At 42.3% G+C, this 21,909-nt stretch overlaps 1 protein-coding gene across 5 annotated transcripts in view; it reads right to left on the bottom strand.

Moving 5' to 3' along the window:
• The window catches only part of SEPTIN11 (septin 11), an 82,017-nt gene that overhangs the window by 23,691 nt on the left and 36,417 nt on the right, over positions 1-21,909 (bottom strand). For all 5 annotated transcript variants that reach the window (XM_074345725.1, XM_074345736.1, XM_074345721.1 and 2 more), the window contains exons 2-4: positions 17,694-17,808; positions 8,719-8,914; positions 1,186-1,372 (exon numbers count right to left, since the gene is read on the bottom strand). In XM_074345725.1, coding sequence (XP_074201826.1) covers positions 1,186-1,372; positions 8,719-8,914; positions 17,694-17,808 — 498 coding nt within the window. The remainder of the gene's footprint in view (positions 1-1,185; positions 1,373-8,718; positions 8,915-17,693; positions 17,809-21,909) is intronic.

Here is a 21,909-nt window from a genome sequence, read left to right as displayed (position 1 = left end):
TACCGCTGAGCTATTACCTTCCCCGCCAAGAAAGCATCTTTTAAACAGTGTTGTTTGGACAGAAAATAACACCAAAAAGAGACTTCTAAAGTGATAAGCCTTTTTACTGAACTCGAAAGAAGGTAAGAGTCTAGGAGGAAACACCATAGCTTAATTTCGTGGTTGTTCTACTGTCATTTGCTTCTTCTTTATTTCAGAATGTGTCGTCTTCCATTTATTTCAAAATGGAAACTCAAATTAATCATCAAGTAAATCATCAAACGTTGTCAGGCTTATCAGTCCCTTCCTTCAAATGCTGTGAAAGAGAGAGGTTATAAATGTGCAAAGATTAGCAGTCAAACTCAATCTAAAACTATCCTTTTGATAGTTGGTGCAGTTCAGTTTTAAAATTTAAGAAGTTGGACCATCCTTGTCACATAGATAAAAAAATTAACACTTAACACTTTTTTTTTTCATTCTTAACTTCAAATTAAAGCCAAACCTGTAAAAACCTTTTGAGGAGCGATAAAGTTTTTAAGAAAATAAACAAGTCATGAATTACAGTTCATTCTCCCTAAATCTACCTCTTCCTATGATCCATCAGGTATCTCCACAGTATTAATTCCCCAACCCTCAACAGAGCATATACTGGTGGTAATTCAAGACCTAAAAATACTTTGTAATAGGCTACAGGGTTTTGTTTGTTTGTTTTGTTTAATCCTAATATCCAGAGAGGTTTTGAGCCATTTTTTTTCACATTGTTAAACCCTATGGTTTTGTAAACCACAAAAAAATGAAACCAGGGCTAGGAATCAGGAGAGGGATGAACAGTGGAACACAGAGGATTTCTAGGGCAGTGGAACTACTTTGTATGACACTGTAGTGATGAAAAAAATGTCATTATAAATTTATCTAACTCCATAGAATGTACCAGACCGAGACTGAACCCTCATGTAAGCCACAGACTTTAGGTGACAGTGATGTGTCAGTGTAGGTTCTTCAACTGTAATGAGGGAGGCTCTGCACGTGGGGTGGTAGGGAGTATATGGAAAAACCTCTGCACCTTCCTTTCAATTTTGCTGTGAACCTAAAACTGTTCTTTAAAACAAAACACCAAATTACACTGAAAGCAGAGAAGAAGTTGGGGCCTTCGGATAAAGGTGATCTTACAGGAGGGTGGGCAGTCCCCAGGGCAGCAGTGAGTACCTTACTGTCCAGCTTCTTCATGGTGACCAGGTCCAGGGACTTCAGCGAATGTCCCGTAGGGGCGATGAAGTAGAGGCACGCGTGGATCCTGGTGTCGTGGTAGTTGAAGAGAGAACGTTTGATCTTCAGTTCCTCTTGCAGGTAGGCCTCGAACTGGGCATCAATATATTCCACTATCGGCTTATAGCTAGAATGCAGAAGAAGGTTTTTTAAGACACATTGTCAAACCAGCATGTTGCTAGTCTCAAACCTCTTGTGCAGTTCAGCGTGGTACAATCCTCCAGGAAAGTCTTCCATGGTCCCCTCTTCCCTAAGAGCTAACGCCCAAGTTCCTGACCTTGGCACCTCAGGCCTTCCATCATCTGGCCTCAGGACATTGCCCCAAGCTCCTCTCTTCCACCCCACTCCCTGGCTTACCCTTTCTGTCCTATACATCAAGATTTCACCTGCCTCCCTGCACCTCTGCTCATGCTGTTCCTACATGGAACAGTCTTTTTCCTGTTGTTCCCCTGGCTAACATTCATCCTTTAAATCAAAGATTATACACATGGGGGACACACCTTTACTTCCCCCATGGCACCCATGAAGATAGTGCTAAGAGACTGTGGCATGCTTTCCTGCTGAGCCAAAACTGAACCTCATAATCTGTCAAGAAAGTGATTTTGACAGGCTCTCCCAACTGACTGGCCTCGGCGCACAAAATGAAGCTGGTCTGAGGTTTCAGGGTGCGGCACCGCCTCCTGCTGGCAGCCCCTCCCTGCTCCTCTGCCCTGTCCCCCGGGGAGGAGGGCACCTCTGTGCTCTCACAGAGCCCTGTGCACCTGCCATGACGTCATCTATCAGCTGAAGTGCCTGGTCTGTTATGATCGAGATTCCTTCCAACTCTCAAGCTTTCTGATTTGAAGGTGAACTTTGTAACCCTCATTTCTCACCAAATCATAATTCAAGTCTGTTTTGGATAATTGCAAATGACTCTATTCACTGACCACAACACAGGCATTAACAGCATGTTGGGAATACATGTTCAATAAACCACACGTTCTCCAGGGATTAAGCAGTGCATTAGGTCAGTGAGGAAAAGCCATGAACCCTTCCAGGTCTCCAGGGGGACTGCCCAGAAGTTAGCGTCAGCAGCAGTGAGACAGGATGACCAGGAACAAAATGGGTTAATTCTTCCCCAAGCTTACCACCTTGCTGAGGAATGACTTAAGCTTTAAGAAAAATAAAAAAACCTTTCAACACTCAACTCTCAGATCCGTAAATTCAACTGAAATCCCTCAAAGGAAACTACAAATCTTTTTATAATGAGGATGACAGCAGTTGCCCTGAAAGAAAAAACAAACAAACAAAAAACAAAGCAAATAAAAAATAAAAATAAAAATTTATGACCAAAAGTGAAAACAGAAGAAAGCTTTCTTATGTTTTCCCTCGGTGATTTATCAAGATTCATTGATTCAATTTGAGCAGACTCCCGAGAGGTTTAAAGAAAAAGTAGAATGTGTCTCAATATAACTCTAAACATGACAACAGAAATCCCAGTTAATTCCAGCGGAAAGGATGAACAAGCAGTAAGATTCACCTACATTTTCCAATTTTAAAATATAGGCAGGTATTACATGACAATAGCACTAATCATTACGATAGGGTAGTTACATGCAGTGGTGGTTACATACACGGATTCAAGCCAGATCGCCTAAGACCAAACTCCAACTCTACAATTTACTAGCTGTGTGACTTTGGGCAAGTTACTAAACCTCTCTGGGGCTCAATCTCCTCATAGGCAACATCAAGGACAAAAATAGGACCTATATCAGAGAGCTAATGTGACAAATAAGTGGGCTAATATATGTAAAGAACTAGCACAGAAGTGAGCTATAACTATCTCACAGTAATATGATAAACAATAAATAAGAGAAAAGCAAGCCTGACTTTTCAAAAAGACAGCGGGGAAAGAAAGGAACTTTACACTGACCTGGTTCCATAGTAACCGTTCTACTACTGAGCTCCTGCCCTGTGGGGCAGTGGACCAGGCCGCTCCAACGAGGCCCATTTGTGCCCTGTCAATCCAGCGCCTGATCTTTCGGCCTCCTGATCCTGAGGCATGTGTTTGGGGGGAATCAGTGTCCTCCCCTGGGCCCTCTCATCCCCAAGGAGAGGACAAGCAGCTCAAAGTGGTTGCTCCTTCCTGCCTCCCCAGTTCTTGATTTGCAGCTTCATAACACCTCCCCCCCATCAGTGGTCCAAGTATGTTTCTTTTTTCTATCAGTTTTCTTTTGCCTTTGGTTTTGATCCTAATACTCCAAGATGATGGGAGGCCTAACACCTCTCCTTTTCCAGCGAGGAATGCTTTCTGCCCTGGATTCAGTATATCCAAAGAAATCCTTCCGCCTTCCCCTGTTAAGGAGTTCTGGCCAACATTTCCAATCTCCTTTTCCCTGTATGTGGTTTCCTTAGAAAATCACATTAATTCTCATGTTTCACTTAACCAACTCTTTCACCCAAGTTTCAGACCAGTCCATCCAACTGCTTACCATATATTTCCATTTGCTTGTCTAACTAAATGTGTCCAGAAGCAAACTCTTCATCTTGTCCGCAACCCCCACTCCCCTGTACTCCTCAGCTCAGCGGACAGCACCTCCATCCACACCACTGGCCACGTCAGATGCTGGGATCCGACTCGGAGACCTCCACTCCCACCTCCCACACACAATCGAGCACGAAATCCTATGCACTTACCCTGTATATTATCATAAACAAATACACGTGCTTCAGGAGAACTATGTGCCCAAACCACTATCCCTGGGTTCAAGATTTAATTACCCTGATGAAATGGTTTCTTCTCGATGAGTAATGAATCGGCCAAGTGGCTCTGTACTCCCCGTCACATCCTTTCAACAAACCCTCTGCCCTCTCTCCTGCTCCTGTCCACTCATTATCTACATCCAAAGTTATAAAGATAAGGAAACTTAATCCTTATTTTGCTAGTTTCCATCCTTACAGCAAGGATACCTATTCATATTCTGTGTGGCCAATGCAAACTTCTTTGGAGTGTAGCCGTATCAAGCAGGGGTGAGTGTGGGGTGGTTAGGGCAAATCAAACCAAGTCCTTATGTTTTCACATAATTTTCTTAAGGCATGGGGATATTCCTTTTTACCTGCCACTTTTTCTCCCCGCCCCCATAAATCTCCAGCCATAAAACACACACACACACACACACACACACACAATTGACAGAAGTTGACCCTAAAAATTGATGGGAAAAAAATTTTATATAACGTTTTCTACCCACCCAAGCTACCCACTGATCATTCTTGCAAAACAGCCAATGCCACTGTTCAGGGACAGACTCTCCATGTTATATATGACCAGATACCTACCATATATATTTTTTTCTCTCTCTTGCTATCCATTAGCCAAAGTTAATTTTCCTTATCTTTCAACCGCCTTTACCAGAACATGTGACAGAACAGAATTTGAAGACCACACAGTCGCTTTCACAACTCCGATAAAGATTTCATGAGTTTGAGGATTCTCTCACAGTGGATTCTGATTATCCGTGCTTTTTAGAGCTGATTATCATTACAGTTTGTAATGTGTGGTTGACGGTCTATCATCTCCCAAATGTGGGAGAAGTGAATTCTTCTCTTTCCAGTGCTACAGAAAACTTGGTTTCCCTTCTTCTCTAGACCTCTTTCCTTCTTCACTAAAGAGCACAGGCAGCAAAACAAGGAGGCCCTTGGACCACGAAGAGTTAATCGTGCTGTTAAACAAAACAGGAAACCTTACCAGATCTCTTTTCCTGCCTCCTTCTAGCTAGCCTGGTCCCAGGCAGATAATGATGCAGGAATGCTGACATGTCCGAAGCCTACATAAACAAACTGGGGCATTCTTGAAGTCTTGCATCGATGGCAAAAAAGCTTGCCTAATCCTCAAAGTAGTAAAAATAATCACAGGTTTAGAGAAACAGCATATCCCTTCCCACATGTTTACATATTGATACAAAAATGCATATCCCACTTCTAATTTTCTGGTGGAAGAGACCCTGTCTGACTATTTTTTAAACAACAGTCATTTGCGTTGTAGTCAGGAGTGTTCTCTTGGGGCACAGAGTTCTAAATGCCACTTAAAGAGGTTATGCAACAGCTGTCAAGAAATTTCACAAGAAAAAAAATATTTGGTATCTAGGTTAGGTTAATATCATACTTCCTCTCTTCTGAGTCTCCTTGGAAACTATCATTTGGCCCAAATGAGTCAGATAATTTCTTAAAGAGGCCTCCAGCTGCAAATGTGTGGATGGGCGATGCACTGGCCACCTGCTGCTCAGGGCTGGCGAGTGAAAACCAAGCAGACTGAGGGCAAGTCCCCGTGTCGGGGAGAAGTCCAACGTAGAGGCAGTACTGAGGCAGCGACTCTGAGCTGGAATCGTTCATGGAATCTTAGCAGCAAAATGCCAGAGACCAGTTCTTATTCCTGCAGGAAGGGATCTTGAAAAGGTCCAGCCGCTGTCTTCCCACTGGAGAGTGCACAAGCATGGCATTCCCCAACTCCAGGGAGAAATCTGCACAGGCCAGAGGTGCAGACCTGCCTTGCTCTAATGGTGCATGGTGACTGCACAAGGACCCAGAGCCCCGGGCTCTCTCCTTGGCTCCAAGAATGTCCTTGTGCTCTTTGGCTTGTCACCAGGTTTTTCTCTTCATCTGTTTCACTGGGCATTACTAACAGCCTTCAGGCAGGAACCTCTCCATCGTTCCACAGCACTGAGGTCATAAATTAAGAGCAACTGCTCAGCTGCAGGGGCTGAGCTTAGCTATCCCCCACTCCAACACAATGTATGGATAGTCCATTTTGACAGACGCAAAATACAATCTTTCTTATTGTGTCTAACAATTGCTCCTGTTATTGAGGCCAATGTTTACTGAAGAGCATTTAAATTGCTCTACAGATAAAACAGAGCTCAGTGCTCCGCTAGAGCATGAGTTAAATATTTCTCTGTCATTACTATGTGCTCACATTCATATCACAGACAGAGTATAGCTAGACAATACACAGCTCTAGATGAAAATAGTTCAAATTCCTCTTTTAAAAACACACACAAATAACATACACTGTTTTGAGTAAAATGAAAACAAACAAACAAACAAAAACCTGGTACTAATGAAGTTTCTGAGCCAGAAGCAAACATAATGTAACTTCATGATTTGGTGTCTTATTCCTATTAAGCTGTCACTACAGAAAAATGTCTCTGGAAGCCTCCTTCTGGAATTATCTTTGGGCCTGGGACAGTTCTCCTTTTTTTTTTTTTTCCATTTGAAGTATAGTCAGTTTACAATGTTGTGTCAATTTCTGGTGTACAGCATAATGTTTCCGTCATACCTATACATACATATGTTCCTTTTCATATTCTTTTTCATTATAGGTTACCACAAAATATTGAATATACCCTGTGCTATACAGTAGAAACTTGTTTATCGCTTTTATGTGGAATAGTTACTATCTGCAAATCCCAAACTCCCAATTTATTCCTTCCCACTCCCCACCCCTGTAACCCTAAGTTTTTCTATGTCTGTGAGTCTGATTCTGTCTTGTAAATAAATTCATTTGTGCCTTTTTTTTTAGATTCCACACATAAATGATATTGTATGGTATTTTTCCTTCTTTTTCTGGCTTACTTCACTTAGAATGACAGTCTCCAGGTCCATCCATGTTGCTACAAATGTGGGCCTGGGACAGTTTAATTTTAACTTTCTTAAACTTCTTTTGAAGGTGAATGTAAATATTTAAAATGATCATAAGGCATTTAAAGTTAGGATCAGTGAACAGGACGAGTGACCTTGTAGAGCGTGAACAATCTACAGGGACTGAGATGAACACGTAGGTATACACCAGGAAGTTTTAGGGATTAACAGCTTCCTTCAAATAAGGGCTTCCAGCAACTCAGAGAAAAGAGCCAAGCGTGCTCGGCTTTATAAACTGAGCGTGTGTGTTTTATAAAAGTAAAACCTCACTGTGTTATTTTATAATTAGATCGTCAAGTTTATATAAACCAGTTTTAGTGAATGAGTACACAAGACTGACTTACAGCTAACAGCTTCTGTCTACATACAAACTATTAGACCAAAATCCTGAAAAAAATATTTTATTTCTTAAGCAGGTTAAATATGTCTTTCTTCTACGTGGACATAAAAATTTGTTGTATATATTATCTAATTAGCTTATTTAGCAAACCCTGGCTAGAGAGAGGGTGACCTGAATTCCCCACTAGACTCCACTGAAATCACCATCATTATTCAGACTCAATACAGCCATTCTGCACCCAGCGGGCCACCCAACTCCAAGCAGCCTACAGGAAGACCTAGCCAACGTACAAAGACTCACAGGGCCTCACATCGCGGCACTAGCATCGATATTAAGATCCTGTGCCAGCTGGAAATTACAATTTCTCCAACTGATCTTTCATTAAAAATGCTTTCTTCACTTTGGGGTTTTAGGAACTGATACTACTGTTGCCAAAGCCACCAAAACACAGGATAACCTCCTATTATTACCACATCCCTCCTCCAGGCTTAGCCTTTCACAACGCCCTTCCTTAGATCCCCCACCTCAGAAGAGACTGAATGCAGTATCCCCTCGGAAGAGATCTGAGAGTATCTAGAGTAATTCCCTAAGAGTGAGATAAACTGCCGACGGCCCAAAGCTGGTCATCGGCAGAATCTAGACTAAAACCCGGGTCTCTTAAATCTGTGGCTTCTTGGACAGAATCATGTTGACTCTGAGTTTTCACTCAGATCTATAAGAATTTGGGGATTAAGTCAAATATCCCAATCTGCCTAAGAGACTAGGAAAGCATGACAGATGCTCATTCCAAACTCCTCTTACTTTGTAATGCCTTTTTTTGGGGAGGAGGAGGGCAGAGTTAAAAACAACAACAACAACAAAAACAAAACCAGAAAGTACATTTTCCAGACTCTCTTGCAGCTAGTGTTCTGGATATGGTCTACTTTCTGCCAAGCGGATGCAACCATACAAGGCCTGGAAGCAGAGAGAGAGCAACACAAGGCAGAGGCCACATGCAGGGAGAGAGGTTCTTCTTGGAAATGATGGTGAGGCATTTGGTTACCTGGGACCCCAGGTAGAGGTTGTAGAGACCTCTCCCCAGTGTCACAGGTATATATAAGGTCGTTGGTGGCAGGGGTTCTGCTAACTGTCCTGTCAAGTGGGTGATTCTCTGGATTGCTTTTCCAGGTGGGAAAGCCCCCAACCTGGTTCCATGACTCTTCTGGAAAAATGCCCTAAGCTTATTCCTTGTAACAAATCCCTTTTCTGCTTATAGTACCTGGAATCAATTATACTAGCTGATTCTGACTCTAGGAAGAACATTAGAAGAAAATTTCTCAAAGGACAAGAATGTCTTATCTTTTAGGTGATAGGAGACCAAGCCCCATAACTAGCGAACATTTTGTCTTTGCATTTACCCGGGATGGATCCTGCTAGCTCCCCACCCATTTATATCCCCACAAAATCCCAAGAGGTACCTGTCATCTTTATTTATCTGGTCTCCAAATCCCACGGTGTCAACGATGGTTAACTTCAGCCGTACATTGCTTTCCTGAAGCTCATAACTTCTGGCTTTTAACCGGACACCCGGTTCATTGTGAGTGGCTGGATCATTTTCAAATTTGGTGTTGAACAAAGTGTCCATTAACGTGGATTTGCCGATGCCTGTCTCACCTAGATGACCACGAGGAGGAAATCAGAGAACGTGTCAGTGTCTCTGAGACACCAGCTCACCAAGTTTTTCATAATCATGTTAGTAAAAAGTTTTTGAAAAGTCAGTATCCCCAGATATCAAAAGACAGTTCTTTCCATGGGTGATTTATGGGATACCTCCCTAGAAATGCCTTAATGAATCTGAAAAACCCTTTAGCCGAAAAAATCTTGAACTTATAGATGAAGATGCTCTTCCTCACCTCTGAATAGAGAAATGGAACCCATGTAAGCTTGCTTGCAGTCAGTTTGTGGTCATTACAAAGATATAAACGCTGGTGTGTAAAACTCTTACTTTAAAATAAAAAACAACTATATTGCTGAGTTTCTGTTACCAGGAAAATTAAAAAGACTGATTCCATTTACGCTGAATTATCTGATACCCTCTAACGTTGTAGAAAAGAATTACATTTTTCAAAACAACAATCTTGACAAGCAGCAGCAGTGACAACTAACCCAGCTACAGCTGCGGAGCCCTGACTTTATGTCAGGTCTAGGGTGGGCACGACCTCATCTAAACCCTGCTAGTTCTCCCTGTGAAGTAGGTCCTACTGTCTCCTCTCTTTTACAGATATGGCACTAAGGCTTACATAAGGTGCAAGTAACTTGCCTAAAGTCACGACTGTTGAGTGGCAGAGCCAGGGTTCTAACCCAAGTATGTGTGGCTCTAATACCCACATTCAACCAACACAGCAGTCTGACTTCACTATTACAGAGAAGGCTGACTGCCTGATATTTTCAGTTATGGTTATGAATCTGTGAGAATCCTCCCGATTATCTCCATTTTTATTTCCCGATTCAGCAGATGGCAAGCATCTGTTATATTTCCCAGTTTCAGGCTGATGTTTGTGACGATGAAACTGAATGATGTTAAATGACCTGCACTGATGGCCTTGTTAATTCACACTGCTCAGTCAAGTCGGTAAGTGTTCACTGAGCCCCTAATATATGCAAAGCAGAGTGGCAGGTACCTGGTACCACTCTTTCCAATCAAACTGTAAGACCCAAACGTGGAGGCATGGAGAACTTTAGCCTGACCATCAAAATAAGACCAAGAAAAATCTTTTCTTAATACCAATTCTTATGTTGAGTCAGAAATAGTTGGCAGTGAGAAAGAACCCACCCTTGTTGGTGATGGTGATGGTGGTAGTGGTTGAGTGTGTGATGGTAGAAAGCGGGGGTAGAAATCAAGAAACATTATCCATAGGAATACATTTTTTTTAAATCTGGAAAATTTCCCAATTAGATTTTCAGCTCAGTTTAAACATACCAATATATTGCAGCCCTTTTAACAAATCCCAATCCTACGATGTTCCTAGGAACAGTACCTCTCTTCTGAAGGATTTCCATAATGACTTTTAGGATGTGATGATTCCATTGTTGTGGGGGAGGGGCAGCTCTGGGATTTGTAGCCATAGGGCAACTCTCCCACTGTAATGACAAAATCCACTTACTAATCCGGAGTCCTATATTACTCATTGCTTTCCAATGAAAGTGAAGTAGGTTGGAATCTTTCTGGATTTGATCTTTCCCTAATTAGAAGCCTTATGTGGTTCGCCACTCACTGGCTGGAGAGAGGGTGACCTGAATTCCCCACTAGACTCCACTGAAACCACTATCATTATTCAGACTCAACACAGCCATTCTGCACCCAGCGGGCCACCCAACTCCAAGCAGTCTACAGGAAGACCCAGCTGACGTACAAGTACCTTTGCCTGACTCTTTAGCTTTTCCCATTGGTCCCAATACATCTAAGATCAAAGAATTTCCTCCTTTATCAGTCTTCGTTCAGCCAGTATTTTCTTCCAGCTCTGTGCCAAGTTCTGGGAATACAACAATGAACTGGCCTGATACAGTGTGCTCCCATAGCTTAGACTCTGACCTGGAATATGACTGAATACCAGCCAGACTCTAATTTATTATTATGGGAATGATATTGTAAATGTCTGTCATAACCACATTTCTCTTCCTGGACTTTGCTAGTGACTACAGGTAATTGGACCAGGGCTATCCCCCTTCCCAGAGGCACCCATGAGAGCCCCATCATTATGCTGTGACAGTGCTCCAACCTGAACAATGACCTGCCTATCCAATCAGAATTTCTCTCTTTGGGAGTTCAAACCTGCAAACAGCACAATGGCATGAAAAAGAAAAGATATACTGAAAAAAGTGAATAAGCAAATGCCAGGAGGCAGCAAAGACTGTAAATAGAGGACATGTTGGCAGATCATTAGCTGGGAATATAAGAGAAAGAGAGCAGATAGATAGAGTAGACATTAGTATCTGAAATTCATTCACTAATAATACTTGAGTATTTACTATGTGACAAGCATAGGTGCTGGGGAGAAAATGGGTAAAAAACAGCAAGTGATGCTTCTTGAACTCCTGTAAAACCCTGCGTGTCATTCCAGATCTCCAGGAAGTCTGGTGGTGTAGCAGTTGAGACTTTTCCAGTCTTCCTTACTTTCTTTAATCTGCTTACAAAAAGGCCCGTCAATAAGAGAAACCTAAACTAGTCTTGGCTCCCTAACATGTCACAGCTCAGCAAGCACATATCCACGACTCGCGGCTTAACAAAGTAACTCTGAGCAAAACGAAGTTATTACGCACTGGCTGCAGAAACAAAACAGTGTTCTCACACACACGATCTGTAGACCCTGGTGCGCAAGTCAATCCCGACAGGACGCCAGTCACTTCAAGTACTTGCTCTATGGGTATCTTTCTCAAATACAGCAAATTTCTTCCTAGGATTTACCTATTTTCTGAACAAGGAACAATAGCAGAACTACCTTATAAAGGTTTCTCCATAAGATAAAGGTTCTATCAGTAGAAAGTGACTCATTTAACGTCCCTCTCTTTCCCTAAGAACCACAATAAAGACTTCAATTTACATGGCAAGGATTCCAGACTACCTGGACACACCTGAAGTTACCATCTCATTTTACTAAGCTGCGAATTAGTTCAGCATCTGTGAATGAAGAACACTATGCTTTCTTCTTTTTCTTTTTTTTTTTTAAGGCAAGGTAATTTTAATTATTATTTGCATTAAGGTGGAAATTATGAACAATTAGCATTCCAGGCCCTACTTATAGCACAGGGTTAATCAGTGGGTTGGAAAAACCACTGCTCCTCTAAATTTCAGACTGCTTTGCTTTCCATTTCTATGCTCTGCGCTTTTAAGAGCCTTAATTAGACACAGCTCCTCCAGCGGCAGTGCGAGTCACCAAAAGCAGTTCAGTAAGAAATGACAGCTTTTGGAATAAAAGGAATTCTAGGACTAGGACAAGTTTCCAATGCATTAGTTGTTGAGCTCAATCTCTACCCTCAGAAAAGAAAGCACTTTCTATACTTTTGAGGACACACAAGAGCAAAGAGACTTCTTTCGAATTGAGTAACTGAAAGTCTGCTGGGCATAGGTTCCAACTGAAACCAAACAACCATAGAGATATTTTGAGAAAAATAATGACTAACAGCAACTTTGAAACATTTCAGAACTCCCTAGCAGAGCACCGGGCCCAGAGCAGGCATTTAGCAAAAGTTAACTGAGAAAGAAAATGATCACGGTGATCATTTATACTGAGATGTGCCACGGTGGTAGATTTTACAGTGTTGTTTCTCCTGTTAAAATTCATCTTCCTAAACAGCTGTTCGAATCATTGGAGATTTACTCCTGAAGTGCTGTCTGGGGCTTCTGCTTCTCCTTCTCCTGCCAAGGCCAGTGAACGTGACACCCACAGCCCAGGGGAAAGAAGGCAGGCCTGCCTCTTCCACTCTGTTCTCCAGCTTAGTTCAATCACAAGCTCTTCGTTGGATATTATTAAAAACAAAAGCAAAACAGGACAAAAAAATTAGAGGATTGCATTATTAATTAGAAGGTAACTGTAAACTGATCAAATCATTGATCTATGACTCAGCATTTTTTCCTCTGATTGCCAAGACTAGCTACTTGGCTGTTGATTTACATAGTTGAGCATGAAGGTCTGTCTACCTCCTCTAAATATTTTAGATTTTATTCTTGGATGGAGCCAGATAATCAGAGAGCTATGTCATGTTGTTTTAACTCCTCACGGAATCGCCTTTGATGAAATGTGCTTTGGCAAATACCACCAGCTGGTGTGAGGGACTTGAAAGACCAGCACGTGACACACAGCATCACGTGACTCGATGGCACTGATTAGGGGACATTCAGGACCCTAGACATACATGGAGGGACATCCATTGCATGACTCTTCTGAAAACTCATGGGAGAGATTTTTCCAGGTGAACTGTATTTTCATCTAAAGCAACAGATTTGTTTTCACTTGATAGCTACTACAAAGCTGTCATCATTAAACGTTTAACTTTTTTCTGGCACATAATATGTGTTCAGTAAATATCTATTGAATGAATGGGTCCCTGCATGCTCTGACCACTGGCTGAGAGGCAAATGTGTTCCTGAGAGAATGAGCTGCTACAGGCAGGCCTGATGGCTTTGAGTTCTGACTCTAACCTTTGCTTTGCTTTAGTTTCTGGGATTAATTTTATCTGTACCACTTCATAGCCTTTCCTGGAAAAGCAAGATGGAATAAAAATGTTCAAGATCTGACTGTAAAATTCCACAGTTGATGCTGACACTATAGCTTTGGCTAAAGTGATTTTAAACTTGTCTGTTTTCTATTCTTCTTCTGCCCATCCCCTCAAAACAATTATAGTGAAATAATTTTGTTTTTAATTTTATTTTCAAAATGTGTTACTATTTACTTTAACCCTTCTAGTGAACTGGTTCCTTTTCAAAAGCAGGGCTATCACAATATTTTATCCAGCTGTTGAGGGAGGTGCATAAAGAACCAGCTGGACCAATGCTGGAGCTTCTCCTAGAACTGGGGTCATTTTGGAGACTGAACAAGAAAGATCTATACATTTAAAATTGTGGAGAAAGGCTGACTGAGAATTCAGATTCTTTGGAGAAATACAGCGTGAAATAAAGGGTGAAAAAGGCTTTATTTAAACCAAAGTGCAGGTTTGGGTGTGAATTAGTGTGTTGTACGTAGGATGGAAAGTAGGGGAACTATGAACTCTTGGGTGTCTTGTCCCCAGTTTAGCATCAAGAATTCTCTTCCTGGCCAGGTGAACATTACTCTCCTGCTCTTTATGACGTTTCTTTCCAGGATTCAGCAGAGGTAGGGTCTAACACCAGACATTAAATTCAGTGCCTCTACAATTAGACTAAGCTGTCAGGAGGATTCGTTTCTGCCCTGGTTTATTTCCTCTGTTTACAACTTAGATGCTCTCACCACAAAATACACGATTCTAAGACCTCTTTGAAAAACGTCATCAGTTTCCTTACTAGGCTCATAATTCTTTTTGTTAAATCCTCAATTCCCTTCCATACTGATCGCATGAAAAGAAAGTCATGATGCTGTAAACACCACACATGTGCATACTGTGTAAAAAATACAAACAGGAGGGCGACAAGGAGAAAAGAAAGTACTGGGGAGACTCTTAAGTTAAATATGACACCTAGTCCTCTAAGTGGCTGTCAAAATATTTTGGTGAACTAGAATGCTTTCTCATAGGTGCTTACTTTAAAAACAGACAGACAGTGAGAGTTGTTTTCTTATACAGATATTTTGCTGTAAAATATTTGGGAAGGGATTTGATGTGTCCTACCTTATGAGGATAAGCTTAATACTTAATGCTGACACCCTCTCTCCCCAAGAGCTAAAGTTGGCTCAAACCAGAGGTCTCCAGCCAAACCAAAGTGCCACAGAAAAGAACCTGGACAGCTGGATATACTGAAATGGAAGGATAGGCAGAACTTATGGAGTGGGAAAAAAAAATACAGAAGAATAGGAACAGCATGACCTCATTTGTGTAAAACCAAAACAAAAAAAGTGCTTATGTAACCGTGAGAGACCTGTTTATGTCTGTCTAGCGTGCGCCTCTCCCATGCCCATTCTCCTTTCTCCATGTCTTCTTTCCTATGGGAACCTCATGTGTCCCGGGGTGGACGAACCCCGTCTCCCGCACTGGGTGGGCATGACTCAGGCCTGGCTGAGCAGGAAGCCTGGTCAGGCGTGGCTGAGTCTCTCCTCGGGAGCTGCCGAGCTGGGAACACCACTAGAGGCCATACCACCTCCGCAAAGAAAAAGCCCAAACGCGAAGCCAGGCAGAAGCCAGCAGGATCCAGAACCAGAGACGGAGCCCTGAAAGCACTCTGACTCCCTGGAGCCAGCTGTTTTTAATTACACAATTCAGTCTGTTACCTCTTTAGTGTGTTTTGGGGTTGCAGCAGAGCCTTAACTGAGTTTAAACTAGCTTTTTTTCAATTCTCGGTGGAAAACCTCCAACTACAAGAACAGTTGGAGAGAGATGTATCATTGCTGGCTTCAAAGATGGAGGAAAGGGTCCCACAGTTAGGAGGGTGGGCTATCTGTGGCAGACGGAAAAGGCAAGGAAATGTCTTCTCCCCTTGAGGTTCCAGAAAGGAACACAGCCTTGGCAGATGCCTCAATTTTAGCCCAGAGAGACACATGTGGGACTTCTACAGAACTGTAAGATAATAAAGTGGTGGTGTTTTCAGCCTCCAAAAATAATTTCCAAGTACAGAAAAAAAATGTAGAAAGTTCCTAAGATTCCAGTGTTACCTCTGTAGAATGGAAATAAGGGTGGGACAGGAAAAGGGGAAATATTTTATAATATTTTAACAATATATATGTATTGTTTTCAAGAGTTTGAAAAACTAATTTAAAAATGGTTAAGAATGGAACCAGTATAGCTCGGTGGTAGAGTGCAGGCTTAGCATGCATGAGGTCCTGGGTTCAATTTTGTTAAAAAAGAAAGAAAGGAAGGAAAGAAGGAAGGAAGGAAGGAAGGAAGAAAGAAAGAAAGAAACCAGAATAAAAATCTAAAAATCTTAGGTATTATCACCCATCCAGGAGGGTCAGAATAGCTGCTGCTTGACAAACCCAACAGCACAGCATGGATGGAATTCCAACTAGTATGGTGATTGTGCTAGTAACATAAGGGTCAGTCAATGAGCCAGCACAGCCCACTGCACACCACACACCCAGTCAAACCAGGCCCTTCCAGCCCAACCCCACTGGAAGGCTTTATCCTACTTGCAGGGGCTGGGACAGAGCTCTCACATGGATTCCTGAGGCTGATTTTGACGACAGGGCTGGGGGAAGACAGCAGAGAAGCCGGAATCGTAATTGGCCTACCATTTAGCACACTTTTCAATAGAAAATCAACAAATTGCCAACAAATTGCTATGCTAATCCAGAACAGCCAGCTCTGCAGTGAGCATTTATCAGAAGAGAAAAGACAACTCATTTATGCCACTCTGGAGAACTAGCTGCCATTCAGGAGGTCCCCTGCTGAATTTTAATCGGCTTCATGGAGGGAAAAGGGGAAAGCGGGAGAGCTGGCGGCTGTGGTCAGGTTTCTCTCCAGTCAGTCTCTACCCAGTGCTGGAGACACAAGGCCAGACAGCGAGCTGTCTGTAGCGCGAGTCAGCCATGGCTTTCAGTGCAGGGGCTATATTCAGTGTGTTCCTTGCGGAGATTTTCAAAAAGGAAACTATTTGCCCCTCCCCCAACAACTAACCAAGTAAAAAATGGTGGTTCTTACACTGAACACACACCTTTTCTGAATTCACTTCATTTTAGACAAGAGAAGCCAAGCCAGGTCCACTCTGCCAAGCTTGGGGGAAGGATACATCCAGAAAGCATACTGGCGACATGCAGAATTCCTTTTTTTGTTTGACCTGAAGTCAATGCCCAGAGGACCAGGGCATCCAAACAGTGCAGCCTGAGCCACCTCACTGCTGTTTAGCCTGGTCACTCATCAGAAGGGACGGGGAGGGCAAAGGAAAGGCCATTATCTGTTCCAGGGTCATATCTGCTTCAGAGCAGCAGGAGATTCCTGTTTCTGTTTTCCCTTCTTTCCTCACCTTCTTTTTTACCTTCTTTCTCTTAATTTAAAAAAGATACGGCTAGAGAAGATGATGACAATACCAAGGCCAGAGGCCTAGGCTGACGCATGACATTTAAAGGGTATGAATAAAACACACTGAGGATGAACTGCGTAAGTCAGATCTCTTGGCCTTTTCCATACATCTCCTGGGAATAAAGTGAGGTCAATTTCAGATTCTGATTTAAGGACAAAAGGTTAATTTAATAATTCAGGCAGAAATTTATTTCAAATATAAAATAGAATTTTAAGTTGTCTTTTGCACTAAACGCAAAATTTTTTAACATTGTAAGCTTACTAAAGTAGTTAGAGCAGTTTCAGATTTCACTCACTATAGGTAGCATATCTTTAAAAAGACTTTAATGGAGGTGACTACTGCACATAGTCAGAGAAACAGAAACAAATTCTTAAAATGCTTTTCAATGATCCTCCTATGTATGTACATTTCTGTTCCTTCTTCCAACTTCCTTTAGTCTAGTTAGGGCCTAAGTCCTTCCATCCACCAAAAATTCAAATAAGTGGCTAAATAACAATATTAAACTACTTGCTTGACTGTATGATGCAAATAAAAATAATAATTTAAGTAACACCACAAAGCTCACAAAGCATCTACCTAAATATAATCTCAATCTTTGTAACTATGTGACCTACACGGAATGGGTATTATTGCCCTGCTTTACTAATAATAAAAGAGTAAAAATACCATTTCCCGAAACACACCCCTCTGACAGTCACGTGCCAACACTTAAGAGTCAGACTCCTTGCTTGGAGCAAGGGATGAGTCACTCACCAACACACAGGATGTTGAAACAGAATCCTTGAGAAGTGGACTTGTTGACCAGCTGGTCGGGAAGACTGTCAAATCCAACATGGCCAGAAAGGGACAAGTTTCGAAGGTCTTCATTCTGGAATTTCAGAGGGAAAGGTTTGAGAACCTGTGATGATGCCACCTGGGGACCCCTCCCTCTCCCATCCTTTCTCCTTGACATGCATGAAAACAGTGACCCCCCTGTGTCCACACCCTCCCTGGCTTCTACACAACCGAAACTGCCAACAACTCCAGACCACGCTCTCCCCACAAAATCACACCGACTCCCAGAGCAGACCATCTCCCACGCAGCTCAGGTCCTGCTACAGGTGCCCTGGTCCCATGGAAATGAGCTTCTAGAGGTGGCTGCTGTTTCAGATACATGTTAAGTGACAAAAACTCCAACCACTTCCATTTACTTCCCAATCCATGAGGGAAAAATAAATGACACTCTCCCAGATACAGGAAGGAGATTTAAGAAGCTCACAGCGGAGGACGCAAACCATTATGGAAATTCTGTAACCACCGTAATGAACATATTGAAAAGAATGCAATGTAGGACTTGATCCCTTCTCCTCCGTGAGCTGTACGGGCTTCCTGGGGGCCCCTCTGCTCTCCCCGACAGCTCCAAGCACAGGTTCTGCATTCCCTGCACCTTCTGACTCTACTGAAGGAGACTGGGCTAAGGTAGTTATCATATATTTAAAAAGTGGGGTGATTTATGCGGTTTTGTAAGATGGTGCTGACTGCCTGCGCAACACACCTGTGGGTATTGGAGATCTGCGAAATCTTTCTTTCCCAAGAAAACAGAGGTCAGCTGTGGTTCTTCAATTAAATACCACAGTGATGGTCTGGAATTCTAGAAACTAGATATTGAAAACCTCCCTAAAAACAAGACTCTCGGTGTCTGGCTGTGCTGTCAGTGAACTTTAAATTCAAGACACTAAATTTGGGGTGAGAATCAGCCTCAAATTCCCATTTTTAATTAAAAAATAAAAGGGCTTTAGATAAACAGCAAGGTCCTAATGTACAACACAGGGAAATACACTCAACACCTTGTAATAGACTATAATAGAAAATAATATGGAAAGGAATACATGTATGTATAAATGAATCATTACGCTGTACACCAGAAATTAGCACAACATTGTAAACCAACCATACTTCAATTTTTTTTAATTTAAAATTTAAAAATAAAAAGCCTTATGCAGGATCGCTTAGTCAATATTTTTAACAAGACTGATTTCATGATCCTCCTGTGTGTTATGAAATGAGTGATTTCTCTTTTTTAATTTCTTATAAAAAATTAAAAAAGATTTAAGAGTAGCTGATTTACAATGTTAGTTGCAGGTATACATATATACACATATATATTTTTTTCTTTTCAGATTCTTTTCCATTATATGTTATTACAAGAAACTGAATACTGGAGAGTGATTTCTTTTAATAATGCAAGACTCAGACTCCATTTCTAAATTACCATGATCACTACACAGGCAGAGAAATGACTCCCCAAATGCAGTGATTTTAATGGAAGTTTTATGAATAATATGTCTAAGGGCCTTGCTAGCTCTACAATTCCGATTCTGTGAAATAAGATAACCCCCACCCCCGCACTGCCTGGGTACCACGGTGGCAGCTGCAGGTTTGAGGTCAATGGGACAGGGAACAGATGCCCTGTCTATGAATAGTTCCCTTGAAACCTGCCAACAGTGAATATGAGACTCGAGAGTGGGCTCTTATCCTTGAGCAGGATGGCATGGCTGACCGCTCGCCAAGCAGCTTTGGGAGCAGGGCCCGTGGGCAGCAGCCCTGGGAGCTGGCCGGGCCTCCCAACACCACCCCGCGGCCCTAATTCTACCACCTGCCCCTTCCTCTTCAGATACCTCAAAGGTTCAGACAGCAGGTATTTTTAGGGTGTTTACCACATCCGCCAAGACGGGGAGGAAGATTTGAAATGGGTCTGGGTTATATTTAGAACTCTTTCCATCGCAGCTGTGCAGGGGCTGCTGTGTTGCAGGCGAGGAGAAACCACCATCCCAGCCTTCTCTGATGCAGCGCTGACTGGAACAGTCAGCAAAAACATGAAAGGAGACAAGGCAAGGAAGAACCATCCTCCTCCATTCCCTTTCCTCTTTGCCATAATAATTCTAATTTTTTTTTGGTGTGTCGGGGGCGGTGTGCAGGAAAGAGTGGTTTATTGCTGTGGATTCTGGACCGTTGTTGGGTTTTCAGATTCAGATATGCACCCAGGAGCCAATCCTGGGAAAGAATCAGAGTTAGTGATTACAGCTCTCAGCCCAGAATCCACTGCTCAGCATCTCATATTCTCACCATTTCCAAAACACGAGAAACCACCCACACACCCACTGAGTATTTTTACACCCCCTGGAAACCACACACAAAATGAAGGGTTATAAAACAGTTTGGTCTAAAAGTTTTGTTTTTTAATTTAAGTTTATGTCTTCAGAGTCTCTGTCTTCTAACTTTGTCATACAAAATATGTACATTGTATAATGCCATTTTAAAATTCCATCATGTGAGCCTGTTTCTCTGCCTGGTATTAAAAACGACTCCTGAGGGCTACTGCCCACCAGTATGTGATGGGGAAATGGAAAATACGAAGTTCCTCCTTTGGTTCATGAACAGGCTTCAAAACTGAAAAGCGCTGTAGGACAGACATGTGAGGGGAGGCTCTAACTCACCCACAGCAGCTGAAATGAATTCCTACACACCAGCATTTCATGGTACCACACTTACGGCCTAATGCCTTAGCTGTCTCTATCCAAAGAATGTGGGCTGTCTTTGGGGTCTACAGCCATGATCTCAGGGAATCTGAGATCCTCATGTCTTTACCACTATCACACACCTAGAAATGACCCTCAGAATTTCATCTCTAGTACTGAACTCTGCCTGCAGTCCAGTTCTGAATTTCTACCAAAAGGGCGGTTCTCCTGGGTCGTCCTCTCTGTACCTCAAACTGGTCTTCACAAAACTGAAATCATATCCCTCCATCGCAAACTCACCCCAACTCCCAAGTTCCCTATTTCTGTTAACAGTGTGTATCTGTGCTCAAGACCCACCTGCCTGCATCAATCCCAAAATGTTATCAATGCCACATCCTCCTCCTCTTTGTTTGTAATATTTTTTTAAATAGATTATTTTTTTAGAGCAGTTTCAGGTTTACAGTAGAGTTGAGCAAAAAATACAGAGTTCCCACAAAGCACTCCCCACTCACAAAATATACTCCCCTACTCTCAATATCCCTTATCAGTGTGGCGTATTTGGTACAATCAATGAACCAACATGGACACATTATTATCAACCAAGTTCCACAGTTCACGTTAGGGTTCACTCTTAATGTTGTATGTCTGTACTAATTTAACAGCTTTCCAACAGGTCTCCTTGCCTTGATCCCACTCCCTCTAACCCTTCCCCTCTCTGCCTTGCTGCCAAAGGGATCCTAGTACTCAAAGGCCCTCAACCCAAACTCCCCGGCCTGCCATCTCAGGGCCTTCGTGTGCTAAATTCAAATCTCTTTTCCTATCGAATACCCTACGCCTCCCCAGGGAGCACCTTCCACTGCAGTTAAACAGAATTACTAACAGTTCCTGGGACAACCCCAGGGCTCTCCCCATCAGACTTGACTCATACTATTTCCTCTATCTGGAAGGGCCTTAGACCCAATGTGTACACAGCCAAACATTCAAGATCCCACAGAAATTTTATCTCCAGCATTGTCTTTATTATGAAATCTCAGGAATGTTTACTCAGGAAAATTTCAGGAAATACTCCCCTTATCAAGAAAAGGAAAATAATGATTGGATAAAAGTGGCTCAAGCTATTTGGTATCCATGATCATCATCAGAACAGCTAACATTTGTTGACCCATGTTCCAGAAAAGCCCTAAACATCAATGAACTAGTTAGTTCATCTTAACACTTCCGTGAGGTAATTACTATTGTTATTTGACCTTAACTGACAGTTGAGAAAACAGAGGCACAGAAGTTCAGTAACTTGCTCAAGGTAACACAGCCAAAAAAGACCTGTAATGAGAGCCTGAAATGTGAACCCAGGAGGTCAGGTTCCAGAGTCCAGAGTCCTCCCACTTAGTCACTGTTGTCGCATGGTGATCTAAGTTCCCACATAGCCCCAAACAACACAAGGACTTTAGCTGCTTTTGAAATCCAATATACTA

Source organism: Camelus bactrianus, chromosome 2 (assembly GCF_048773025.1).
Source record: "Camelus bactrianus isolate YW-2024 breed Bactrian camel chromosome 2, ASM4877302v1, whole genome shotgun sequence".
Classification (NCBI taxonomy): Eukaryota; Metazoa; Chordata; class Mammalia; order Artiodactyla; family Camelidae; genus Camelus; species Camelus bactrianus.
This window is presented reverse-complemented; position numbering and strand designations above follow the sequence as displayed.